The sequence below is a fragment of the Apteryx mantelli genome, chromosome 4 (genome assembly GCF_036417845.1).
Source record: "Apteryx mantelli isolate bAptMan1 chromosome 4, bAptMan1.hap1, whole genome shotgun sequence".
NCBI lineage: Eukaryota > Metazoa > Chordata > Aves > Apterygiformes > Apterygidae > Apteryx > Apteryx mantelli.
The window spans coordinates 60,944,026-60,966,218 of NC_089981.1; the positions used below are offsets into that span (position 1 = coordinate 60,944,026).

At 40.0% G+C, this 22,193-nt stretch overlaps 1 protein-coding gene across 1 annotated transcript in view; it reads left to right on the forward strand.

Moving 5' to 3' along the window:
* NPAS3 (neuronal PAS domain protein 3) overlaps positions 1-22,193 on the forward strand; it is a 644,696-nt gene that overhangs the window by 593,257 nt on the left and 29,246 nt on the right. The window contains exon 8 of the mRNA XM_067295593.1: positions 15,337-15,530. Coding sequence (XP_067151694.1) covers positions 15,337-15,530 — 194 coding nt within the window. The remainder of the gene's footprint in view (positions 1-15,336; positions 15,531-22,193) is intronic.

A 22,193-nucleotide genomic window follows, 5' to 3' on the forward strand; every position in this document is an offset into this window, starting at 1 on the left:
ATCTATAATCTAGCTTGCTACATTAAGTGGATTACAGAAACAAATCATAAACAGAAGTCCATTTGTAGCTGTCAGGGTGAAGGTCAGAGCTTTGCAAAGACCATCCATCTCCAAGTGGAATAAAAGTTTTGTTTTGTTTTGTTTTCTTGGAAGGGAAAACATATACCTTGTTTGGATGGACCTCAGCTAGTAATGACATTCCATCTTCTAAACAAATCATAGTTTACGTATAATATAGCTTATTAAAATATCCACCAACAAACCTCCTCTCCATGAAATTCATTTGATTTTGGGTTACAAATCTTTTGCAAAATAGGAGTGATCTGACAATACGTAAGATGAAATACATCTCATCACTGAGTATTGCTGGGTAAATTCAATTTGACTGAAAGTTTATATTTTCAAATTCTTCAGAAGTTTGAAGAGAAGTGTAGGATGGCACTGTGGGCTTACAGATTACATCTCTATGAAAAGGAACTCTAGCTTAAGATCCAAACAGTTATGACTTATTTCTATCACTGCCACCGAACATACAGTTTGTATGGCTCTATCAACTTTATAGCATTATCTCATTGCATCTGACAGAACTCTGCAAAATATGTCAGTATAATCATTCTCATTTTAGAGAGAGAAGCTAGGGCTGAGAGGCATAATGTTTTGCAGAAAATCATACAAGAAATTTGTTTCAGCAAGTATGTCTTCTCTGGTCTCCTTTTAATTTGCTGTGCTTGGTGCAAAGAACAGTAAGCAAAGCCTTCCTTGCCTCATAGTACAAATGTGCTTATACTACCTGTGACTATGCCATTATTCCATTGTGTACATCTTTTTTGTACATTTATTTTGAGTGTTGTTTCCTCCATTTGATACATGGAAAAAAATGAAAAAACAGAGAAGTGATGGTTTGTTGTCTGGTAAACTGAGCCTCTTCCCAAAGTTTTAATTCTTATTCTTATATTGAATTGCTATGTGATTTGTTTTTAAAATAATAATAATAATAATCTACCTTGCCATATTTCTCTTCATGGAATGGAGGCCAGCCACAATGCTTGATTTTGCAGGCAGAGATCTTTCTACCCAGGCAGTAACTGGGAGACATAGAGTCAGCAGATCCTCCAGAAGAGTTTTCTTGAAATAACTAGGGAGGATATGCAGAGGTTCAGCTCATAACCTAGAACATTTCTACTGAACAGCCTTACCAAGAAACTATAATAGAAATAGAATCAGTAGACATCTGGATAGATACAATATATTAAAGAAAAGTCAAAGTCTTTTGCAAAGCTTTCTGAGGGAGCTAGCAAGCATATGTGCAGGGGATCTCCAATTGACAGAGTGTAACTGGATTTCCAAAAGGATACCATCATGCTACCTGACCGAAAATCTGAGAGAAATGAAGCTGTCGGTAGAGAGGGAGGATCCTCACGTGAAGAAGTAAATGGTCAGTTTTCTCAATTTAAGAAGTCAATAGTGATTTTTCAGAGATCCCTATTCTGACACCTGTGGTTCTCAACATATTCATAAATTAAATGGAAAAGAAAGTGAACAGAAATGTGACAGAGCTTATTGGATTGTAAAAATTAAAGTATATTGAGAAGAGTAGCACAAGAACTTCATAATACTGTGTGAAAGGGCTATAAAATAGCAGATGAAATTCAATTCAGGTAAATGTAAAGTAATACACCTGGGGAAAAAACAATCTTGACTTTATATATACGACGATGGGCTCTGAAGTAGCCATTACTGCTCAGAGAGATATTTTGGAGTTATAATAGACAGTTCTATGAAAGCATCAGCTCAGTGCTCAGTAGTGGTCAGAAAGCAAACAGAGTACTAGATATTATTAGGAAAGAAATAGAAAACAAAACAGAAAATGTCATTATACCACTGTACAAATCACTGCTGTGCCTTTATCTTGAATACCTATGCACTTGTTATCCTACCACATATCAAATAGAAGATAGCAGAACAGCAAAAAAATGACTACTCTGATCAAAGTCTTTGAACAGCTAAATAGACCTTGGAGCTTCAGCTTGGAAGAAAGATGACTAAGGAGGCACATAGTAGAAAACAGCAGTGGCTAAGAGAAAGTGAACAAAATAAAATTTTCTGCAATCTCTTATTATGTGATGTGGGGAATAAAATTAAAGGAGTAAATGGCAAATTCAGAACCAGCAAAAGGAGGTGCTTGCACAGTGCGTAGTTCAACAGTGAAGCTCATTGCCACATACTATGAATGCCAGAACCTTACCAGACAAACATACCACCTTTAATTTGGAAAGCCCTGGGAGAGTACACAAGGGAAATTTCATTATATACTTGCCTAGTTTGATCACAGAATCACAGAATCACTGAGGTTGGAAGGGACCTCTGGAGATCATCTAGTCCAACCCCCCTGCTCAAGCAGGGTCACCTAGAGCACATTGCACAGGATTGCATCCAGGCGCATTTTGAATATCTCCAGAGAAGGAGACTCCACCACCTCTCGGGGCAACCTGTTCCAGTGCTCTGTCACCCTCACAGTGAAAAAGTTTTTCCTCATGTTAAGATGGAAGTGTCTGTGTTTCAGTTTGTGCCCATTGCCTCGCGTCCTGTTGCTGGGCACCACTGAAAAGAGTCTGGCCCCATCCTCTCGACACCCTCCCTTCAGATACTTGTACACATTGATAAGATCTCCTCTCAGCCTTCTCTTCTCCAAACTAAACAGGCCAAGCTCTCTCAGCCTTTCCTCATAAGAGAGATGCTCCAGTCCCCTAATCATCTTTGTGGCCCTTCGCTGGACTTGCTCCAGTAGTGCCACATCCCTCTTGTACTGGGGAGCCCAGAACTGGACGCAGTACTCCAGATGTGGCCTCACCAGGGCTGAGTAGAGGGGGAGAATCACCTCCCTCGACCTGCTGGCAACACTCTTCCTGATGCAGCCCAGGATACCATTGGCCTTCTTGGCCACAAGGGCACATTGCTGCCTCATACTTAACTTGGTGTCCACCAGCACTCCCAGGTCCTTCTCAGCAGAGCTGCTTTCCAGCAGGTCAACCCCCAACCTGTACTGCTGCATGGGGTTATTCCTCCCCAGGTGCAGGACCCTGCACTTCCCTTTGTTGAATTTCATGAGGTTCCTCTCCGCCCACCTCTCCAGCCTGTCCAAGTCTCTTTGAATGGCAGCACAGCCCTCTGGCGTATCGGCCACTCCTCCCAGTTTTGTATCGTCAGCAAACTTGCTGAGGGTGCACTCTGTCCCTTCATCCAGGTCATTGATGAAGAAGTTGAACAAGACTGGACCCAGGACTGACCCCTGGGGGACACCGCTAGCTACAGGCCTCCAACTAGACTCTGTGCCACTGAGCACAACTCTCTGAGCTCTGCCATTCAGCCAGTTCTCAATCCACCTCACTGTCCACTCATCTAACCCACACTTCCTGAGCTTCCCTATGAGGATGCTATGGGAGACAGTGTCAAAAGCCTTGCTGAAGTCTAGGTAGACAACATCCACTGCTCTCCCCTCATCTACCCAGCCAGTCATTCCATCATAGAAGGCTATCAGATTGGTTAGGCATGATTTCCCCTTGGTGAAGCCATGCTGACTACTCCTGATCACCTTCTTTTCCTCCACATGCGTGGAGATGGCTTCCAGGATGAGCTGCTCCATCACCTTTCCAGGGATGGAGGTGAGGCTGACTGGCCTGTAGTTCCCTGGGTCCTCCTTCTTGCCCTTTTTAAAGACTGGGGTGACATTGGCTTTCTTCCAGTCCTCAGGCACCTCTCCTGTTCTCCATGACCTTTCAAAGATGATGGAGAGTGGCTTAGCAATAATGTCCGCCAGCTCCCTCAGCACTCGTGGGTGCATCCCATCAGGGCCCATGGATTTGTGGGTGTCCAGTTTGCTTAAATGATCTCTAACCCACTCCTCCTCCACCAAGGGAAAGTCTTCCTCTCTCCAGACTTTCTCTCTTGCCTCCAGGGTCTGGGGTTCCTGAGGGCTGGCCTGACCAGTAAAGACTGAAGCAAAGAAGGCATTCAGTAACTCTGCCTTCTCTGCATCCTTCGTCACCAGGGCACCCACCCCATTCAGCAAAGGGCCCACATTTTCCCTAGTCTTCCTCTTGCTGCTGATGTATTTGAAGAAGCCCTTCTTGTTGTCCTTGACATCTCTAGCCAGATTTAATTCCAAACGGGCCTTAGCCTTCCTCGTCGCATCCCTGCATACTCTGACAACATTCCTATATTCCTCCCAAGTGGCCTGTCCCCCTTTCCACTTTCTGTAGACTTCCTTCTTCTGGTTGAGTTTTGCCAGGAGCTCCTTGCTCATCCGTGCAGGTCTCCTACCTCCTTTGCTTGACTTCCTACTCATAGGGATGCACCGCTCTTGAGCCTGGAGGAAGTGATGTTTGAATATTAACCAACTCTCTTGAACACTCCTTCCTTCCAGGGCCCTCACCCATGGGATTCCTCCAAGTAGGTCCCTGAAGAGGACAAAGTTTGCTCTCCTGAAGTCCAGGGTTGCGATCCTACTTGGTGCCCTGCTGCCTCCTCGCAGGATCCTGAACTCCACCATCTCATGGTCACTGCAGCCAAGGCAGCCCCCAACCTTCACATCTTCCACCAGTCCTTCTTTGTTTGTTAGTACGAGGTCCAGCAGCACACCTCTCCTTGTTGGCTCCTCCACCACCTGGGTCAAGAAGTTGTCACCAATGCTCTGCAGGAATCTCCAGGACTGTTTGTGCCTAGCTGTGTTGTCTTTCCAGCAGATATCGGGGTGGTTGAAGTCCCCCATGAGAACCAGGGCCTGGGATCGTGAGGCTACTTCCAGCTGTCTGTAGAAGGCCTCATCAACTTCCTCTTCCTGATCAGGTGGCCTGTAGTAAACACCCACAACAGTGTCACCTCTATTAGCCTGCCCTTTGATCCTTACCCATAAGCTCTCGACTCGCTCTTCATCCACCCCTAGGCACAGCTCAATACATTCCAGTTGCTCTCTCACATAAAGAGCAACTCCACCACCTCGCTTTCCTGGCCTGTCTTTCCTAAAAAGCACGTAGCCATCCATGACAGCACTCCAGTCATGCGAGCTATCCCACCATGTCTCTGTAATGGCAATGAGATCATGGCCCTGCGACCGCACAGATATCTCTAGTTCTTCCTGTTTGTTCTCCCTTAGTCTGCTGTTACTAGCCATGCTGAGAGAAAGACAAGCCTTTGGTGTGGCCTGCTACTGCTGTTCTTAAGAATACATAGATCCTTCTCAAAAAGGGTTCTCGTGGTGTGACTTAGCCTTCCCCTACAGGCAGACTCTCTGTAAAGCCATGGCCTCACTTCTGGGCTCAGGGCTTGCAGTTTGAATGTCAACTGCCTTCTTTATCAGGACCATTTGAGACCTATTTAAACTGTTCAAATACATTACTGTGCACAGTCAGAGAACTACTGAGACCAGATATTGGCAGACATGCCAGAGGGCCCTTAACTCCCATCCTATGATCATTCCTTTTCACCATCTGGATGTGGAGGCATTACTAGCCACCTGTAGCAGCTTTTCTGAAATTCACTGTTGTGTTTTTTCATAAAATCAGCTCTTATGCTTTGCTATATGTTTTCCCCTTTTGAATCTAAAATCTACAGTTTAGATTCATTGTTGGGGTGGGGAGGGAGGGCATGCATTAATAGCTGCGGAAAATTCATCTCTTTTGCCCATCTCCACTTTCATTCTGATCACAGTTCTGCAGCAAAGCTCACACATTCTGTTGTCTAAGATCTCCTTCCAGTACAACTAGTGTGTTTTTATATAACCAGTGGAAATTGTGCCATGCTAGGAGAAACCAGGCGAGCATTAAAATAAACAAAATGGTTGCTTGTCTGTGTAAGAACCTGTACCAGACACCTCTGCACAAGCCAAGAAACCTCAGTATTAATGGAATTAGAACAGTAATTCTCAACTGTTTTCATAGTGTGCCCCTGCTTTACTGTCACAAAACCTCAGACCATTCCACTGATTAGTCACAAAATAAGGAAGAACAAATATAACTTTTCTTGAATCTCTTCATAGCCCATTTTGGGGTTGCAACTGTAGGCAGAAAGCTTGAGATGGAATATAAACATTACTGTCTTTATCAAGGCAAAGTTGGGGAATCCATTTTTGTCTTTACAGACAGCAGCATGTTCTGTATTTTTTCTGTATTGGGGCAAATACATTAACATCAGATGTTTTTGTTTTGTCTAGTCCTTGCTCACTGTGCAGAGAATCACCTAAGGTAATTGTTGGGCTGCTATGAACTGCATCAAATAAAACAGTAGGAAAAAAAAATTATTTCTCTCTCCAATGATAGGAATAGAGACACTGCATCTGAAGAATACTTATTGTTGGTTGTCTTTAGTGAAATACGACTTGATTGCCCTGACATACAGAATTTGGACTAAATTAAAAAAAAAAAAAAATCCCACCATCTTTCAGTTGCAGAATGATGTAGCCAGTTCCTGCTATCCTCAGATACTCTGATAAACTTCAGCAATGGAATAGATGCAACAAAGGCCTGTCTCCAAGTTTAATTTTTGCTGCTAACAGGAGCACCAGAATTCTGGAAGAGCGAGCTCTGGGGAAGAGTTTGCTCATGGGCAGGGTTGACAATTTCTTCATTAGAACCCTGCACACTTCAATAGCTAAATGCTTTCAGCTTTCTTTAAATGGTATTAAGGAAAAAATATCCTCAAGGCATTATTTTTAAAGGGCACTTCAAATATTCCCTGAGGAAAAAAAAAAATTGCAACACATTTGAACACCAAGGGATTTGCAGTGGAAAATCTGCTAAAGTGAAGCTATCTTTTCAGTTTCAGGGTTAAATAAGTATTGGCTATAAATCAGAGAGGCAGACTACAAGAAACACAGGCATTCCAGATCCCTTAGAATAGCAATAGCCAGATAGTATAATAGATGATTTAGAAATGAGTTAGTTATGTTAGCTAGATTTTTAGATTCACTGTTTCATTTTTTCCTCTGAATTCAACATACAAATTCCTTTATAAGGTTTGCTGGAAGTATAAGCAAATCCTAGGTTCTTAATCTTTTTACTATATAGGCTTAATTCTGCAATAACTCAATATTAGATATTTTAGAGTTTATATTTAAAAGCAGCTGTGAAGCTAACAGATATGCAAGGGTAAATCTGCTCATCTTGAATCCTTCTGCAAATGGCCTGCTCTGGAGGTCATATCAAAGAGATTCTTCTTCCAGCTTAAACCTGTCTTTTCTAAATAGATCTCAACCTGATCTCATTTAATGCATTGATGTCTGGTTTCTTAGTCGTTATATTTGCTGTATTACATATCAAAAGGACTCTTGAGAAATTCCCCTGAATTGATAATTCTAATTTCTTATGTATAGCTACTCTATATTCACTCTGAGGACAGCTGTATTGTATGCTAAACCATGAATTGTAAAAATTGATATCTTTGTATGTAGGTTTATATTAAATTGAGATACTTTATTTTTTCCTGTTTGTTGCCACACTTGGGTTCCTGGTGTCAGTTTGTATTTGGCTGCTTGAGCATATTAAAGTTTTGCTAGTGTTTGTGATGTTCTTGCCAAGAGCACTCTTGCAGCAATCTGCACTAGAACAGTCTTTGTGCCAATTACTTCAAAAACTATTCTTTTATTAAACCAATTTTTATGGCTACTTTTTCAGGTTGCATGTGGTGATTTCATTTTTAGTTTCTTCTTTTTCTGTTTTTTAATGTTGATCTTCTTCAAGTACTTGTAGGTTTAGGATTATGAAAAAATAATGCACTGTTGATAGATTGAGTTGTTAATAAGATATCTTAAAAGGAAAAGGGTTCAAAATAAAGCCTGTCATGTTGGATTACTAACACCATGCATATATTAAAGGATACTTTTTAATACAAAAGGTACGGAGCTCCTATTTTGGGGGCTGATTATGAAAATGGACACTATTGCAATTGTATAAAGCAAAATAAATGAAACATTATGATGTATGATAGCTCAACACAGTATTTATTGTGCTTATGCTATGAGACTGGTGTCAGGAATGTCGGATCTACATCATCTTTTATTTAGAAAAAAGCAGGTTGCTAATCTATTCCAATTAATAAAAAAATCACAACAAAGGAAAGGAAGGAATGATAACGTATTTTACAATGGAAAAAAAAAAGTCAAGTTTTCATAAGTGAGCTGAATATGCTTTTGAATGGAGGGTCTTGCAACTTTTGCTGCCACAAAGAATGTCAATGCAAGACTGGACCTCAGAATTCTCATGTGAGAACAATCATCACAATAAAGATATATATGTGTCAGTATGCTATGCATGATACTGTTTTACCCTATACTGAACAATAACTTCTAATGTATTACCCTGGATAACAAAATGGAAATGCTGTTATGGAATAGAATGAAAAATCAGACCTAAAATAAGGGTCTCATAATGTTTATCTAATGCTGTCTAAAATGTTTATAGCAAGTCCATTTTTATTAATTATTCTCAAGCTATCTGTAGGCTGCTATTCATTCCCTGACTGTTAAGATATGATGACTCTTGAAAAAACAAGCTATTGCACAATTTCAGAAGATACTTTTTTTAAATGACAGCTTTAGGAATTGTTTATTACACACCAGTCCTCCTTTACTCCCACAGAGAAGCCGTATCCTATTCTTTAGATAACCCTAACCTGACCACTTCCAAATCAGGGAGCTTCATAAGATGTAAGGTGGGCAATGTTGGGTTCTTGGTTTGACTTCACTTATTGGAGAGTTAGAAAGTTGTCCCCATTCCATTCCCCATAGTTTACTATCTAATAGTTACAACTGGGAGATAGGCATTTCTGCCTCCTGAGGAAGAGCTGGAATTAGGCATCCAAGCAGATTCTTGGGTGAGTGCTCAAAACACTAACTTTTATGCAAAAAAACAGCTGTTTCCTGTGGTGTACTTGAATGAAAGTGTGGCTATTGTGCTTTCTGCTGGACTCACTATTTCTCTTATGCAATAAATATGCTCCACTCAGGTCCTTTTAGGGATTTAGCAAGGGCTGTGAACTGAGCATGCCAGGCCAGAGTTTTTCTCATTTGATGCTTTTCTTTAAGCACCCAATGAGTTTGGGGTGTCATAATGATGCACTTTTGAAATTGCTTTCTTAGGCACCTAAATTCTGCTTCCGACTCCCTAAGCAGGAAAGTAGGTCTTTGAATCTTATTCTTTGGAGATAGTAACATTGGGAGAAAAGGGGAAAAAGCCTGAAAGGTCTCCACAAACTAGTATTGACTTTTTAACAATAAAATGTATCCTGAGTCCAGATATGTTGTTAAAATGTAAACACCCTTTCTGTTTCCAGATTGTCTTTTGCAGGTGTATTTGAGAGGATTTGAAATGTACTTGTGGATGGAAAAGAGGCTTTTGACCTTGAAACTATGTATGTGTTAAGGATGTTGGCCCTCCTTGAAATCAGACTTGCATTCTTTGAATGGATGCTCAAGACCACAACTCTAAAACAGTGGTGGATAAGGTTCAGATAGTATTCAGTAACTGAAACACATTAAGGCTGACTGCACTTTACTTACAAAGCTGTGCCTTAAGATTCAGAGATTACTACTTAGCCTCTTAAGCACCATGGTTCAGAATGACCCACTGACAGCTGAACTAACTGGTAGTTTCCTTTGTTCTGGTGCAAGCTTGCTATAATAGGACAAAGTTTATGTGTAGAAGCAATATCTTGTGTTAGATGAACTACTATAGTTAGAAAAAAGCAAACAAACTTTTGAGCATACAAGCACTTCTTCAAGTCTAAAATTGAAGCAGCAAACTCCTAAAGTAAATATGAGTTGAGAACAGCTACTCTGAGTGGGTATGTTATTCTGTTATGCTGTCTGAGGGAAAAGGCAGGTGATACTTATGAAGTTGGAGATGGGTGAAGTTGTCAAGGGGAACGATGGTAAGATGGTTATCAGAGGAAAAGACAGTAAATATAACACTGATACAACAGAAGCATATATCTGCAAGCTCTACCTTTCACAGCTTATTTATCTGCAGGATGATTGATCAGGTTTCCAGGCATGCAGAAACCCCCAAGAAAGACCACTGGGCCTGTGCAAGCTATTTTACATGACTTGCACTGGAAGTGTGTCCTGTGTGTAAACTAATTGTACATGTGATGTACAATTGATCTGTGTGTGCACAGTGAGTTGGATGCAATGGGGCCACATCAAAGTTGCTGCATATGTGAATAATCCAACATATTGCAGCTGTAGCAGCTTACTCCTTTTCAACACCTAAATGTCATGTTCCATGGGGGATCCTGTTAGAAACAGTGTAGTGTTTATAGAAATCCAGTTGGTCTAAGAATGGGACACACAGGTATTACTGGAACTGGAAGCGCAAGGCCTTGCTGGACCTCTTTGATCCCAACTGCTGCTGAATTATGGGATAGGCAAGTTACTTATTTTCCTAAAGCTTTTGTGAAGACTGGGAGAGCAGACTTCTGGTCTCGCTAAAGATGAGGCAGTGGGACCCCAGAAGTAAATGGCTTCTGACCAAGAGATAATATCTGTAGATAGAAACATTCTGGTGACTACTATGGCATATGGGGAGAAAATGAGAGAACTGTGGTAGATAAAGAAGCCTGTACTGAAGTTTAGGTTGATAGGCATGGATATATTTTGATGTCAGAAAAGGAGACTCCTAAGGATGTCAGTATGTGAACTCCAGATACTACAGTGGCCTCTGTTTTCCTTCAAAAATCCAGAGGAAAGCCTATTTCCAAATGTCCATTCTTAGCTTAGAAGTCACCTGAAACCATATTGGAACCCATTCACCTTGTGTAGTGTTAAAACAGATGCATCTCTCTAGGTTCATAGGCTGGTTTTGAGATGCGTGTTCATGTGTCCATGTATCTGTATGTGAATATATGCACAACTGTTTATAAGAAAATGTGAGAAGATGGCAACAAATTGTAAAATATTTCTTCAGATAATTTTAGCAGATCAAATTAAGTGCCTTTTAAAGATGTAGGTGTTGATTTTGGAAGGGTAAAATAACACCTTTGAGAGACGAAAACAAATGTATAAATCCATGTGGAAACAGTTGTTTCTGCAATGGGGGATAAATGTATGTGTCAGTTGTTCATAAGACATCTAAATACATATCTAGGCACACAAATTACATTGGGATGCTTTCATAAATGACCAAATTTATGTCTAAGCAATAATTTAAAGACTTCAGATTTATTACATCATTAAGAGAAACAAGGTGGAGGGAGCAATTCTGCTAGTGCTTTCATTTTAGTCCCATAACAAGTTGGCATAGTGATTTATAGACAAAACAAAAAAATAGTCTAGAAATTTCTTTCTAGCGGAATTTTAAGTTTTGAAGAAACACGGAGACATCTGAAAGGTGAAATTCACAGATTTTTCAGGCCTGCAGGTTTTTATTGCCCCTGGTGATACAGGTCCTTAGTCTTACATCACACATATGTGAAAAATAATAGATGTAATATTCAAAGATGTCTTTTGATAAAGAAAATACTTCCATCTCTAGAGGTGAGATTTAGCTTTAAAGGATGATGATCAGGTTCCAGATGTGTTTTTCAATTGCTGGGCTTTCCTTTCCTTAAGCATTGGCAGAGGGAAGGTTTTATCAAGGTCTCTGTGATGTGCTTCTTTATAATGAGTAGACATTAGTAGAGCCCATCTAAGTGCTTATCACTAACAGATGACTAAAGAGAGCATATGGCAGAGAAAAGAATTATATTTTGTCCAAGCAATGTGGCTTGTTAACACTCCCACACTCACCATAAACTGTGTTTACATGTACTTATAATATTTTGCAAATCCTTTTTTTAATCAGCTAAAAATAAAAGCAAAATAATGATTTTTTTCCAATATTGGAGTGTCAGGCAGAGTTGATTTAGAATTTTTAACAAAGCAATTAAACAGTACAGAAGATTTTTAAGTATTTGTTTTGCTTCAGCTTGACATCTTTACAGCAGTGTATATCTTATACTCATTTCACAGTGTTAACCATTTTATTGTTATGGAATGCTTTTTGGTTCACCCACCAATCTACCCAAGTGCAAATGTTATACAACTAGGTGATGCTATAAGCAATAGTACAGGTTGGAATGGTCTATGTCAAATCCTGATCCAAATCAGGTCACAAAGGTTGTCATGATCATAACATTTCCCTCTGCTTCTATATCATGAAATCGTCAAACAATTTGTGACATCTGCCAGTAGTTTGTAAGCCAAAAAATCTCTGAACTATTAACCCAGTCTAGCTCCATTAAAGTGCAAAAGGAGTCTTGCCACTAATTTCAGTGGACCCTGTTCATTTAGGAGGTGCACTGAGAAATGCTGTGGAAATTTGTACAGCTCCTGACATACAAAGCTGCTGCTGAACCCTGTATCTCAAGAGTATACCACATACACAACCTCTTTATAATGGGCAGAACACAATATGCCTATCTTCTGTTACTGTGACATATAAATGTGCCAGTCTATTCATATAGCTTTATTAGAAATAAGTCAGTTATAATTTAAAGATGGATTTGTATTGTTGCATGCTTTTCAGAAGAAAGCATTTATAATGAAAATTGCACAGAAGAACTGCATTTACTTTTGATTTTCAGAATTTTCCTAATATTTGCCAAATATTTATCTCTGAACCCAAGTATTGTCCTTCATAAAACATTTTATTCTTACAATTTAGCTTCATTAAAGTCCTAGTACTGCTTTAGGATGTGATAGACTAGTGCTGTGGGATTGAATTATAAAGAGATTAATTTTAGCTACAGAAGATAATTGACCCTATAATTCCTATCACCCCTAATCCCGGTTCAAATGAACCGGTGTTAAAAGTAGCAATATTCACAATGTAGACAAGCTCATGACAGCTAGAATTGTTTTTTTTACTACCAATTAGATTTCCCACTCAGTGGGTTTCACTAATGTTGTCATAGAAAGGGATTTGAGGCGTGGAAGTGTTGTTTCTTTAGAGATGCACACGCACTGGAATTGATGGGCATATTTCCCGGTGTACCCAGAATCAAAATGCGATTGAGAGCTGACCGCTAAAATTTGAATTCACATAGAGATTTAGAGCATGTTTTAATCCATAATAAAACTAGGAACAAGCTAACTAATTTCAATCTGGAAGCAAACTTGCTTGAAATTCAACAATGCTAAAATATGGTGGATCTAGTATGTTTGGAGCCATCTCCTGGGTAATACTGCCTCTGAGTTGTACTACTGCTGAGGAATCGGAAAGAAGTGAGGTGCTGATTGAATAGACAGTTGTTCAAAAACAAATCAAGTTGATATTTTGCTTAAAATAACATTGAGGGTTCAAAAAAATACAAGTAAGAGATAAATGGATTTTAAGTATGATATATCTTAAAAATTCCCCCAAGTGATAATGCCAACTTCAAACATATTAGCATAAGAAGTCTTTTTAAAAAACAACAGAACAACACTTTTGCATAGTGTATTCAGCATAAGATTATTTTTTCACATTATTGCTAATTATCCATCAGCATTTTTCTGAGCATTTACAGATTTGTGTTTTTGCGGTAAGCTAAAGCTGCATGATAAAATGAGACAGATAACGATAAAAAGCATATGTATATGTAAGCCTAGCTAGAAGGAAGAAAATATACTATTACTGCCCCTCCTGTGAAGTTAATCCTTTTTCTTTTAGCTATTTCTTCATTAGTTAATGAGATCTTGGGGAAAAAAAATTAAAAATTAAAAGAGTGTGTTTGAAATGGTGTTTTTGCATCCTTGCCTTTAGGAACTTTTTCAAATATTCATAGAATAGTTTGCCCTTGGAAGGTGTATTAAGTGTGAGTTTAGGCAATAATTACTTCAAATGTGGGTGGTCAGAAATCTGCAGCTGAAATGAACAAACATAGCAGATAATCACTTTCCTCTTTCAGATTCACCCCGCTGGCTGGAATCCAAATATAAAATAGTGAAGAGATATTTTAATGATTAGGTTGAAAAAAAAAAACAAACCCAAACTTTAAGGCTTAGATCACAGATCTGCTAGCATGAATTAGATTTGAATTTGGATGCACTTTGTGGTTTGCAGTCTTATTAATGAAAGATGGAGTTCCTTCTTTCTCACTTTTATTAACAATCAGCCTCAGATCAGAAGTGACCAAAAGGTTTTGACTGTTGTCTGTGTGAGATGAGTATCAGTGGATGCGTAACTGCATCACATCTCTGTCACCTCCTCCAGTGCACTTGGTACTCACCAGCATCTCCATTGACCTCTGAGTAGAAAGTCTGGGAGCATAGTGAATCCCAGAGAAGTGACCTCTATGTCCTGGAAGCCTTCTCTTCATGTTGATGTTGGAACACACTCTGAGGGTAAAATATCTGGGAGAATATGTACTGCCAGTTCTTATGCCTCTCTTATTCATGAGTACTGGACTGCAGTTTTTATTGCCGGTTCAGTTTCTGGCATTGTTGCTATATTTATATTCTTTCATTGAAAAAAAACAACTCTTTTGTTGTTCCATAATAGAAATCCTGATGGAGTGAAACTGGAAGTGGTGGGTTATTATTTTCACAGAGTTTTAAATTATTCCATTTTAGGCAGCATTCTTAGTGTTTCACTCTCCAGTGGTGCAACTGGATCTCCTATGCATCTTCTGACTAGTGATTATCTTATGAATAGGGAAAGAAACTGTCACCTCTAAAGTTCTTCACATGTGTTAGTGCATTAAGCAAAGACATTGCTTGTCTACCAGCTCTAAAAAACCTTGCTGTGTATGCAGGAAGACCATCCTGCAGCTGAGCTCATTGATCACTTGTAGGCTCTTGCTTCTTGAGTTGCCAACCACAAAGATGTAATTCAAGGCTGTCAGTAGTGTTTATATGATGTAGATGACTAGCAATTCAGTTAAATCCTTTCTGGAAAAGTCTCAAAACTGCTGATCTTTTTGTCTCAGATTTAATCTCCCAATGTTATCAAATTAGTGCTGCCATTCTACCTTCATTATTTCACTTTTCTGCCCCTCTGTCTCTTCTTCTGTTGATTTTTTTTTTTTTAGTTTGTTTCTTTCTGTAATAATGACCACAACAAAAATCAATAGTACAGGAGTTCTGAGTGTTTATTTGAGAAATATAAAACATTTGTCTGTTACGTTCTTTTCTTCTTTTTTGCAATGAGGACATACAGAACATGTTGACAGCCAATATTAACACTAATGCTGGCAGTTACTTAGACCACTTAACACAGCCAGAAATTGTACTAGAAGGAATAATAATGCTATCCTTGAAAAGCAAATGATGTCACAGTTGTATCCAGAAATCATTGGGTTGTTTCTTTTATTGTTTTTATTTTCCAGGTGATTCATATAACAGGCCGTTTGCGTCTGAGAGTGTCACTATCCCATGGACGGACAGTACCGAACCAGATCATGGGACTTGTTGTTGTTGCTCATGCTTTGCCACCTCCTACGATCAATGAAGTCAGGATTGACTGCCACATGTTTGTCACTCGAGTGAATATGGACCTCAATATCATTTACTGTGAAAATAGGTACAGTTTTTAGCTCATTTTTTATTTCTTTTAGCTGTGTGTATTCTGTGTTCCACGGGCTGGGTAGAAAGTGTTGAGACGTGTGACTCCTGTAATGTCAGTCTGATGCTATATGAGAGCATTGAATTCACTCTCATCATCATCATCTTCAGTCTCATTACATTCTGAGAGGATAAATATAAATTTAAAAAATACAATTTACATGACATCTTGCTGAAATAGGGGAGGTAGACCAGGAAGGGTGTCTCCAAGTTTTCCTTGCTTTTTAGAATAGACATCAATTGCTTGTCCTTGTCAGAGGAAAGATATAGGACTAGACAGACCATTGGTCTGACCAGTATGGCTATCTTTATGCTTACTATTGTAACTAAAATCCTTCCTCTCCCCTTATTATCTGAAGTTTTAAAGTTTTCCATTTTTGAACTGATTTGCAGAAGACACCATGTTTAGTGTTTAATGGAATGGTAGCACGGATGGCCTAGATAGTAGGCTAGAGAGGTGCGATCTGTTGCAGTGAGAGATGGGAAAATTAAGAATAAAATTGGTCAAGGGCATACTGGGAAAGACAGGAGTGAAATGGGAGTAGATGATGAGAAGTTGTTTGAGTGGCAGCTGTGATGGATGTGATAAGGACAAGTGATCTAGAAAGGTATAAGATAGGAAACAGAACATATTAGAATTTAGTGTGAACTACTGTCAAGGAGCAGGGATAGCCAGCTGCTTTCTAAGGGATGAGGGCTGGTATTGGTGAGGTCTTTCTGTGGCGGCAGGGCCAGGCCTCGCAGCCAGGGCCTGTCCCACCACCTGCGAGGGAGCAGGTCAGCCAGGGGCAGCTCCAGCCCTGGGCATTGGGCACCACCACGGGGACAGGCTGAGGCTGAGCCAGACCCATGGGTCACTGTCAGGGTCGGGGGGGCCATTGCCAGGTAGGGGCAGGGCTGTTGTGGGGCTGGAGACTGGCACCGCTGTGGCATCGACTGATGGCCCCAGGCTGGGCTGAACTGGGGTCCTGGGCCTAGGCAGGGTGAAGGGAGGCCCCTGGGAGGTGGGCAGTGAGGCCTATTTGTGCCGTCCAGGCCCTGACAACTACAAATAAAAACCTAGGGAGCAAGTATCCAAAGCAAAGTGAAGGGAGAAGTGAAGATTTGGAAAGAATGTAATTTATAAAGAACTTTGGGTCTGCTGACGGAAGCCTGAGGTATGGGGGAAAGTTGGAAAGGAAGAGAGGAGGTAATGCCTTCCAAAAGAGATTTTGTCAAGAGGACCTCTCATCAAAAAGTGGAACAACCAAGATGACTAATGCAATCTTTTCGCATGACAGCAGCCATGGCATATCATACATAGAGAAGGATAAACTCAAGCGCTTTGTTGAATCAGGGCCTTAAACCACTTAACTTCACAATTGAAAGCTAAGATTATTTTGTCTTTACTGCCACGTTGCTAAACTCCCATAAATATTAATAATAATATTATTTGGCTATTAGAAAGAGCACTTCATCTAAACTATAAAGCATTTTATAAAGAGAGAAGATATTATTCCCATTTTCAGGTTGGAAAAACTAAGTCATAGAAAGTGACTTGCTCAAGGTTACAAAGAGAGTTGATAATGTATTAAAGTTTGGACTCACTTTTTGTCATGACTCTACCAAACTAGTTTCTAGATTATGTATAACCTAGCACAGTTAGTGAAAAATTCAGGGGATTAGGAGTAGAACGTAGATGGAACCTTGGGTCTTAGTCTTTGATTTGACTGTGACCTACCTTGGTAGTATTGGAAAGTCATTGCCATTGCAGACCTCTTCACTGGCCTCTGTAAAATCAGTTGCTGGTGTCTGTCCAGTTCCTAAGAAATAGATTATCTTTTAAAAAAATCACCCCCACTTATTGTTACCTTTGTTGGCAGCCTCAACAAAAAATCCAAGAAACAAATGAATATGAAAAACGAACTATTCCATCAGGTCAAGAATGATATGAATTTGTTGGGCTGTATTAGAAAGATTTATGCTTTCTCTGCCATCAATTTGGCATTTTTATGCGCCCTAAATTGTTTGGTTTTTTTTAATTAAACCTTTTTCTCAAACCTTCCCTGTACTTTTATGTAGCAATAAAACTTTCAAATGCCTGAGAGAGGCACCTCTGAAAAACCTAAGATGCATCAGACATGGAGCACTGATTGGTAATCGCATAGGAAGAGCTGATAGCCAGTTGTAAACTATGGTAAGCTAGCTGATTTATGCAAGAAAGTGCTTTGTGTTGAGTTTACTAATGTTTTTCATTAGTTAAGATAAAGGCAACATTCTAATGTTACTTTTCCCTATTTGAGATGGATTTTTATCTTGTATGCTACGGTAGAATGCATATGATGGTACTTGATTTTATGTTGCAGCAGTTTCATTTTCAGCTGCCATGGAAGTGTTAAAAAATAAACTATAAGTGTTAAAGCATTAAAAAGAAATTAGAAGAGAGATCCCACATAGCAGAAACACTTCTGCTGTGATTGGGAGGCACATGGTAGCTCACTGAAGCAGTGGGGTTTCCACTGGTGGAAATGGAGGTAGATTAATAGGGCTTGGTTTTCATAGAAGGTACAAAGCATAATATGACTATTAAATCTGGAGGCATGCAAAGGACAGAAGAAGGGAAGGATGTGCCTGAACAGCCAATGTGAAGCTGTGGGATTAATTACCTGGCCATTTGCTGAGGCAATTCTCTGAGTCAGGGGGAAGTTGGGATCTCTCTTCTTTCCCTATAGGAAGGGAGCATTCTTTCCTGGGTATATGAGCTTGGCTCCTGACCCATGGAGAAAGGGAAATTCTATGTGGTGCAACAGGAAAACAAATGCAGCACTGATGAAAACAGAGAAAAATGGATGCATGCTGGGGAAGCTGTAAGCGCTATTTATGGAGCAATGGGGAGTTGCTGGCAGCTGCAGGGAGTATGGAACAGAAGCATTGCTACTTAACTGAAATGAATGCTCACAGTGGACCACTGGATCAGCAGGAGTGAAATCAATAGTACTCCTAGTTTTCCAAGTGACTGCCTGCTTGCAGCAGCAGGGAGCAGGAGTGACATTACTCAAGTCTTTGGGTGCATCTTGTTACTTTCCTCTAAATGAAAAGGTTTGCATCAGAATCCTGGACTCAGAGCAGAAACTAGTGAACAGTTAGTTTTACTCTGTGAGGCAAGATCAGTTAGCTAATGCACTGGCTATTTCTAACAATTAACATTTTATTCTTGGACTATTAAATGGGGATTTAAAATTTTGGTGCCTAAAACGTGGTACGTAAATCCATGCCTGCTTTCCAAGTGTGGGATTCATTTCATCTAAACTTCACCATCTAGTCTAAAATTGTCTAGAATTTCTTCAGTGCAGTGAGATAGGCTCCTCCAGAGGACAGTTCACCTTAGACTGAGCTAAAAGATCTAAAACCAAAATAAAGAGACTACTGCTAGAGGACAGTATCAGGCTTCAATGTCAACTATTAGTGATCAGAGACCACCTGGAAAGAGCTTATAGCCCAGTTTAGTATGGGCTACTACAGCCATATTTGCTAATGTGTACCAGAAAGGAAATAACCCAGTGACCATGGCATTTTCCAAATGCAAGGGGTTTAGAATCTGTGGAGCTGCCCATATCAGTAATCCTGTTGGCCATAACAACGATCACCAATAATTCCTTAAGATATGTAGAAACAGTCTTGTGTGGAGAGCTTCAAGCCTACCAAAGTCTGAACAAATTGGTTCTAATTCAACAAAGCACTGTACCGTATACCTACCTTTAGGTTTCAGTTATATTAACAGTCCTGTAAGTCAGTGGAAACACTGATCTGCTCAAAGATAACCCTATGTTTATGTTTTATAGGGTCAGGCATATGTATTAAGTAGAACTGAGTTCCTACCTGTCAGCCTGTTGGTTTATCCTGTCAGAGGGGCTAGGAATCGGAAGATCTGTCTTATAACTAATGCTCTAAGAAACATTGTAAACTTTCTTTCTTTTCCCAATGCAGATTATTTATTTTCCATCTTTGGTATCTTTCATATAAGCATGAGTGTCCTGTTTGGTGTCATTTCTTTTGCTTCTGGTTTTGGTGTCATTGCTTGCATTGCTTTGATGTCAGTGCTTGATCATCACTCATATCTTCTTTCTTCATGATCTTTATGTTTCTTCTTCCATTTTTTTTATTTAAAAAATTCTGTGTCCTTCACATGTCTGTTTGAACTGCTTTTTCATAATATTAACCTTAAACTTAGGGGCCGTGAATCTGCTTCCACAGTTCCCTTCCTGCATTCACTTTCAGTTGTGAAAATTTTACATGCCACTGCAGAGAAACGAAATACAGCTCAGTTAAATTTAGCAGAGGAGGAAGCAGAACGATAGTCCTCCAAGTTAGCCCTGTGAGCTGTAGTGCATGCAGCCTGGGTCCATCACAAGGCAGTGGTTGTGCCACAGTGCCTCCCACTCCTCCCCTTCCCACAACACAACTGCTCCCATTCTAGTGACTCCATGTCTGTGCTGTGTTGCTCACTCACAAAACTGTGGGAGTTGAAGCTAGCATATCCTTCTTTCCTTGCAGCTGCTGGAACAATCACTGAAGGACTGGAAGTAACAGAACTTCCATCTGCTGAGAGATTGCCCCTTTTTATTTACTGAAGCAAGCTACCTTCTAGCAGAAAATGCAAGATTCATGGGCCAGAGAAAGAGATGGCAGACTGTGCCAGGGTGGACCTGGAGTGGGGAGATCTAAAGTCTGGTTCCTGCTGCATGTACTGTTTATGCACTTAATTTAATATAAGAGATGCAGTCCAGGGAGCAGGAACCTTTTGATCTCAGACTCCCTTCTCTCTGGGGAGGTTTCTTGTCACTGGGCAAAGCTTCCAGTTTATTCATTTCCCAGCACCTAATTTACTGTGCACCAAGTGAAGTAACTCTGCAGGAGGGATAGAGGGAGCCCCACTACCATCATTACAGACTTGTCTTTATCCTAGTGAATAGTGTCATCCCCAAAAAGTTAGGAGATATGCATTTTGAATGCAGTTTGTGGTACGGATTAGACATGGGTATCCCACATCTGGTTAAGTGCTACAACTGGGCAGTTGTTTGAAAGGTACATATCCTTCAACATGCTCCATTATGAAAGTGTGGCAAAGCTGTTCTGTCTTGTGCTAAACTTGATCTGACAATTTTTGCTTGTAAGTCAGAGTCCACCTACTTCATGGGGAAATTGATGAAGGGAAGCAAAGCTCGTAAACCCCTGCCTGGCTTAAACTTCCTGAGACACTAATTCCTGAAAAAGAAGATGGCAATTCTGTGTGTATGTAGAAAGAAACCTTTCAAGACTTTACAAGCAGAACCTGGATCACGTGAAGGTTGTGTGTCAACTGAACTATGATAACTGTCCACATGCATGCTTTTCACCTATGGCAAATGCAAGGCAAGTGATGTGACATCTGCTCACAGCCTGATATTGAAAGGTAACATGGCTCAGCTGGCACGTGGAGATTAATGAAAATGCCTTAATTTGATCATGTGTCAGATCCCTGAAGCTTTGCACACTTTCTGGGGAGAAGGTGTGCATTTTGCAGACTGCACTTCTGGACTTGAGCTCTAAAATCTGCTTTACATGCCTAAGTGTTTCTGTGGATTTGGGCCCAAACATCTCTTTCCAAACACAGAGGTATAAAAGTTAATCAGTAAATGTCAGGAATTCTGTTATGTTTATAATGAGAATTGCTAGGGCAACATAAATTTCATATTTTGTAGAGTTTTTTTATTATGGTAAATGGATGTCATCATGGTAGAACTGTACTCCTAAACCCAACTAACATATTAGAGCTGAATTTACTCTGCTATTTCATTGATTTACTAAATCCTTAGGCCACAAAGATACTTCTTCTTTTGATCATTTTTTCCATCATTCAAAGATGTCATGACAATTCTAAGGAAAATAGCATGTTTTTGCCAATATGACTTCGGCTACAGTCTTATTAGAGACTCAACTAGGTTTAAAATCAATACAGATGCAAGTGATCCTTAGAGTGGGAACAGAATAGCACTTTTCTTGAGGGGAAAAAAAAAATCCTCACTTCCCATTATCCAAAATAAATTCAAACACTGGCCTTAATCATTCCACCCTACAGGTTTTAGAGTTGCTGGCCACCACTGTTTCCAGAAAAATAGAAATAGAAAAATATGCAGTTGATGTGGGTAAAGTGTAAATGAACAATGTGGTTTCTCATGATGTAAAAGCTGTTCAAAAACTACACACTGTACAAGCAAACATAACTGTGCCCTAGGCCATGCTCTGGAAATCCTCCTACAGAGAGGAAGAAGAATTATAAAACCCAGCTTTGTCTCCCCACATATTCAGTGGGGATCTGAACTAGTGAACTAGCACAGAGGACACACCAGAATGGCTGGTAAAAATGCAAAGACCATAGCACTTTGGTTAGAAGGAGCAGTCAGCACCTTTCTCTTAATGGTGCTCCAGCTGAACCCAGCCAGGACAGCAGGTCCAGGGAACTGCCTTTTAGTCAAACTGACTGCTCCAAGCAGTCAGAAATGCCAGCTAACTGGCAGAGATTACTACATCCGTTGGTATCGTGACCCTGCAGACTTCATAGCAAAGACTCTCTGGATTTCAAAAAAAGCCCTCTTACGTGTAG